The sequence below is a fragment of the Danio aesculapii genome, chromosome 4 (assembly GCF_903798145.1).
Source record: "Danio aesculapii chromosome 4, fDanAes4.1, whole genome shotgun sequence".
Taxonomy (NCBI): domain Eukaryota; kingdom Metazoa; phylum Chordata; class Actinopteri; order Cypriniformes; family Danionidae; genus Danio; species Danio aesculapii.
Genome location: NC_079438.1, coordinates 41,472,776 through 41,478,629, shown reverse-complemented (window position 1 = coordinate 41,478,629; position 5,854 = coordinate 41,472,776). Strand labels below are relative to the sequence as shown.

The window sequence follows — 5,854 nt, the reverse complement described above, 5'->3', positions numbered from 1 at the left end:
ACTTGTTAATTTTTTTAATAATTTATAAACAAAATTGACAGATTTACCAACAGTGATCAGATTGCATAGTAAGTCATACTAGATGAATTATGCAGAATTCTAATAGCATTCGTACTGTAGATATGGACTAGTATCTACTCGTTGTTTGAAACTAAGGTGTGCAGTATGAATGTAATTTTATTAATATAATTGCCTTTTATATATATGTAATTTATTTTATAGTATGGCGAGCTCTGCTGTGACATGTGAATTTTCCTTTGGGATTAATAAAGTCTAAACAAACAAGCAAACAAATTAGATTTGTATGGTAGAAATCATTTTTAAAAAGTCATAATCATTAAGTCATCATTGAATCAGTAAGTCTTTACAATCATTTTTGATCAATTTAATGCATCCTTGATGACTCCAAACTGTAATACAGTGTTTTACCATCTATTTACATGCATGAACTCCTAATACACAGTAGCAAACATCTTTTCACTTTTATCACGTCATTATTGATTTCAGTGCATCTCCAATCTTTTAAAGGACAAAGATTGTACTCCTGACTATCACTGAGCTGAAACTCCAGTTTTAGGATCCATTGTGAGTACAGTAGCGAGATCATACTCGGTCTGATATGAGTATTGACCATACCAGTAATGGCAGTCCTGTAGAGGAGAACTGTAGTACACATGCTCAGCAGAGCCCGGTTGATGGAGGGCCATTTCTCTGGATGAAGGGCCCGAAGTGTAGCCTGACAGTGAGCTTAAGCGCTGCAGTATCGCTGGGTTAAACTGATACGTGAGTTTGCGGCGCACCTTCACGATTTCCCCCGTGCGGCTGTAGTTGCGAAGAGCGCGGGCCATTTTCTGGTAGGTCATGGTTTTGCGGTTGCCTTTGCGCTGACCCCAGCATTCGGCCAGTTTCTCTTTGTTTTTGGAGATGAAATGAAAGACTCCACTGCCTCGGTCCGTCCACTGGATGGAGTCGCCCATGTTGTCGTCGTGAAGAGCTTCGTGCAGATACTCGTATAAACGTAGTTTCTTGCGACCTGATGAGGAAGAGAAATGGACAATGCTTTCAGTACTTCTGTGTAATGAAGAACTCGCCTTTGTTCAGAGTTATGAACTGTGGAAGTGGTATATAGTTGGATTTATAGGACATACATGAATATATATATATATATATATATATATATATATATATATATATATATATATATATATATATATATGAATATATATGTATATGAAAATATATATATATATATATATATATATATATATATATATATATAATGGTGTGTGTGTATATATATGTATATATATATATATATATATATATATATATATGTATATATATATATATATATATATATATATATGTGTGTGTATATATATATATGTGTGTGTATATATATATATATATATATATATATATATATATATATATATATATATATATATATATATATATATGTATATATATATATATATATATATATATATATATATATATATATATATATATATATATATATATATATCTATATATATATGTGTGTATATATATCTATATATATATATATATATATATATATATATATATATATATATATATATATATATATATATATATATTAATGTTTAACTCTCATAATGCAATTAAAATCTATGTTTTGTTTTGTTTTAAATCTGAGATTATATTATAACCATGGGTTGCAAGGTGGTGCTAGGAAGTCAAAAAATTAACTAACTAAATAAGTAAATAAAATTAACATGTACAATTATACAATTTAATTAAATGCCTTTTAAGATTGATCAAATTTTGTAACTGAGGCCTAATTTATCAATACTTTCTTTTCTTTTTAAAAATATTTTTTATTATTAATGATTGCATGTGGAAAAACACGTTTTTAGCATCTTATTTTGTTTGTAATCAAATTATAAATTCATTGAAAAACTTTAAACACTATTATTGAAAATATTTATATACACAGATGTGGACAAAATAGCTGGTACACTTCAATTTTGTTCAGACCAGTTTCATTAGTTAGTATGCCTTTTTTATGCTTCTGTTGAACCACAATTCGAGAGTGATATCATTTTCAATCATTTATTTATTTTATTAATCATAAATTATTTCAGTGAGACAGTGGGTTTTTCTTTCTTCACTAGAAGGGTAATAACAATATTGTCCATGTCTGAAAATGAAAGATATTTACTCCGTTTTGTGGAGTGGAATTGATTTAATTTCTTTAAATGTATTATTCATGATTGCTCAGCAGCAGTTTGCATTTACTATATGAAACCCACATATTTATTTAAAAAAAGACATGAAAAGCAATATTTTACAATGGAAAGTTATTAGATAAAACATTTAATGTGTATAATGATATTTTATTTAATTTTGCAATATAACAAGATTTTAAAATGGTCTTTTATTTTTGTAATAGCTGGATTTTTAGCAGCCATTATTCATAGTCTCACACAGTCCTTCAGAAATCATTGCAATAAGTATAAATATAATATTTTTATAATGTTGAAAAAATATTTGAATGAAATTCCATTTATCATGCTTTAATAATTTGTCCAAAATGAACCAGACGCAAGCCGTTTGTTTTAATGTTTATATCGGTCATACTTCACAATAAGGTTTCATCAGTTAATGCATTTACTAACATAAAATAATTATAAACAATACTTGTACAGCATTTATTTATCTGTTCAGCATTTACTAATGTATTATAAAAACCCAAGTTCATGTTTGTTTACATTAGTTAATGCACCGTAAGTTAACATGAACTAACAACAAATGGTAACTAACATGAACAAATACTGCGATAAATATATTGTTCATTGTTCATACATTACTAACAGTAACTGATACAACCTTATTGTAAAGTGTTACTGTTAGATCTATTTAAAATACATTTAACATATTAGAAAAATAATAACTTGTTGTATATTTGGAGTCTTGAAATTTGTAAGGTTTTATAGCCTGACTTGAATACGTTGTTGTAGTTGTTGTTTCCTTCAGGTTAAAACAGACCTGAATGCATTATGAGGCTTAAATGATTATTTAAGCACATAACAAAATAACAAAACTGTTATTCAAAAAAAAACTTAGTACAGACTAAAAACTTGAAATAATATATCACCTTTCCCGTGCCGCTGTGGTAAATTAGAGTAAAACGCTGAAGTCTCAGTAGAACACAAAGACCCGAGAGACACATCTGGGATAACATGAGGCCACGACTGCAGACACACAGACAAACAGACAGGTTTCCAGTCACAAAAAATACAAGAGTAAAAGCTTCAGAATTAACAGTTGAATGAGTTGTAAACTCACTGAGGATTCATTCCAGTCATATGTGGATCCTGGAGGCTCGAAATGAGGTGTGAACTGATAGTATGAGATGGCATGTCTCACAGACGACTGCTGACTTTCCAGATTCTCATAGTATTTATTTTCTGAAAGAAAAATTGTAAAATTGGTATGCAATAGTAATAGAAAATTCAAATGATTTAAATGTTTTTTAAATTGATAATGGGGTATGTCTGTGTTTGATCCAGTATTGAGTTCAAACAACCCAGCATTTTTAGAGTGTAGTAATTGTAAGGAGGATGATATAAAAATGTTATAAAACGTAAAACTATTTTAATACTAACAATCAAATATTTCTGTGCAAAGAAAACTGTGATAAGGTGCATCTATATTATAAATTAATATTTACATCATATACGTGTGTGTGGGCTAGAATAAAAGCAGTTTTTAATTTTTTTATTTTTTAAGGTCAATATTATTAGCCCCTTTAAGCTATATATTTTTCGATACTCTACAGAACAAACCATCATTGTAAAATAACTTGCCTAATTACCCTAACCTGCCTAGTTAACTAAATAACCTAGTTAAGCCTTTAAATGTCACTTTAAGCTGTATAGAAGTGTCTTGAAAAGGTAAAATATTATTTACTGTCATCATGGTGAAGATAACATAAATCAGTAATTAGAAATGAGTTATTAAAACTATTATGATTAGAAATGTGTTTTAAAAAATCTTCTGTCCGTTAAACAGAAATTGGGGAAAAAAATAAACAGCGGGGCTTATATTTAGGGGGGCTAATAATTCTGACTTCAACTGTATATATAAATTATACAAATTATATATAAATTTAAATATTTATGCAAAAAAGTTGTATATAGTTTTGTTTCTATGTATGTGTATATTACATAGCACTTATATAAAATAATATATAAAGCAACAGATAAAATAATAGGAATGAGAATGATACTTTATCAATACATTTTAATTAATAACATTTTAAATACCAGTAGTAGTATTAATAAATTTGATAATAATAAAAACATTAAATATAGTGTCTTAATAATTATAATCACAATAATACTAATAGCATAGTTGTAGTGGCAGCTTTAGTAGTAATTATATTAATAATAACAATACAAATAGAAATAGTAGTATTATTATTAATAATAAACATTAATAATAATAAATAATGGTTATAGTTTCAAGTTTCTGAAAAGCAAAAGTTTTATTAATGTCATTTTCCAAAAAAATATATGTATATAATCATTATTTTGGCAGATTAGTGATAGTAGTAGTGTACAATCATCAAAAACATCATATTTTATTAAATCTACCTGTGTCATAGTGCCGTATCTGAGAATGACGCTGAATAACATCGATGGCATCCTGAAAATCTTGATTGATATCATTTTCAAGAGATCCCTGTGAGAGAAAAAAGGATACAAATATGAATATTTCAGAATTACATAATATAATATAATATAATATAATATAATATAATATAATATAATATAATATAATATAATATAATATAATATAAAAGTTTTTAAAATAATATATATATAATAATAGGTTTAAAATAATGAAGCAAATAAATACAATTTCAACCTTACTAGAAGATGCTTGAGTCAAAAGAACTCACCATTGTGGCCTTGACAAATCTAACACTTCATCTATGTAGAGCTCAACTGTGTTCAACTGGAAATGTCCTCATGCAGTGATTATAATAGACCGATATGTTGTTGAAGAACTACTGTTTTACTGGCCAACATGGCAATGCGGCCAGTTTTATACTGGAGTCCATTTAAATGTGTCACGTCAACATAACATGGAGCAGTCAATGATACTCTACTTCTCTTTTTGGAAATGAAGGCCAGGTTAAGCTCATAGCCTCTCGTTCCTGTAATCTCCATATCTCCATCCATGAAAAAAGAGATAGAGCGAGAAGGAAAGAAAAAAAGAAAGAGGGACTAACCACTAGTTTATTTAGGATTCCTTCTCCTTTGTGAAAACATTTGCATTTCTGCTTAGAAGCTTTCAACGGCACTTTAGTTTATTGGTCCTGTAAAAAAAAATATATGGAGATGCAGCAAACAATAACTGATAATCACAACAAGGAATTAAAAAACGGGATTGCTGGGAAATGGCATCTGAGGTGTAACATGTTTATATGGATTTTCATGCATACCTAGAAAATCTAAATGGCAGTTCAACACAACTTAATTTAGTTTAATCAGATTCTGCATGTGAAAAATATTGACATTTTTTTTTTCAATATTTATTTTTTTCATTTGTTTTGTTTTATGTTTTTACATGTTTTTACATTATTTATTTATTTGTTTTGTTTGTTTTGTTTTGTGTTTTTACCATTTATTTTTGATTCATTTGTTTGTTTTGTTTTGTTTTTACTATTTATTTATTTATTTATTTTGTGTTTTTACAATTTTTTTTCAAAAAATATTTATTTATTTGTTTTGTATTGTTTTGTGTTTTTACAATACATTTTTTTATTTCATTTGCATTATGTTTTAATAATTTATTGTTT

The 5,854-nt window shown here is 27.5% G+C and overlaps 1 protein-coding gene across 1 annotated transcript; it reads right to left on the bottom strand.

The window, feature by feature from the left end:
* Positions 1-5,051, bottom strand: spic (Spi-C transcription factor (Spi-1/PU.1 related)). The gene is made up of 5 exons (XM_056455061.1): positions 4,952-5,051; positions 4,644-4,731; positions 3,334-3,455; positions 3,143-3,239; positions 1-1,033 (listed from the first exon to the last, which is right to left on the bottom strand). Exons 1-5 carry the CDS (start codon positions 4,952-4,954, stop codon positions 552-554), a joined length of 792 nt encoding a protein of 263 aa, XP_056311036.1. The 5' UTR covers positions 4,955-5,051; the 3' UTR covers positions 1-551.
* Between the last annotated feature and the right edge of the window lie 803 nt (positions 5,052-5,854).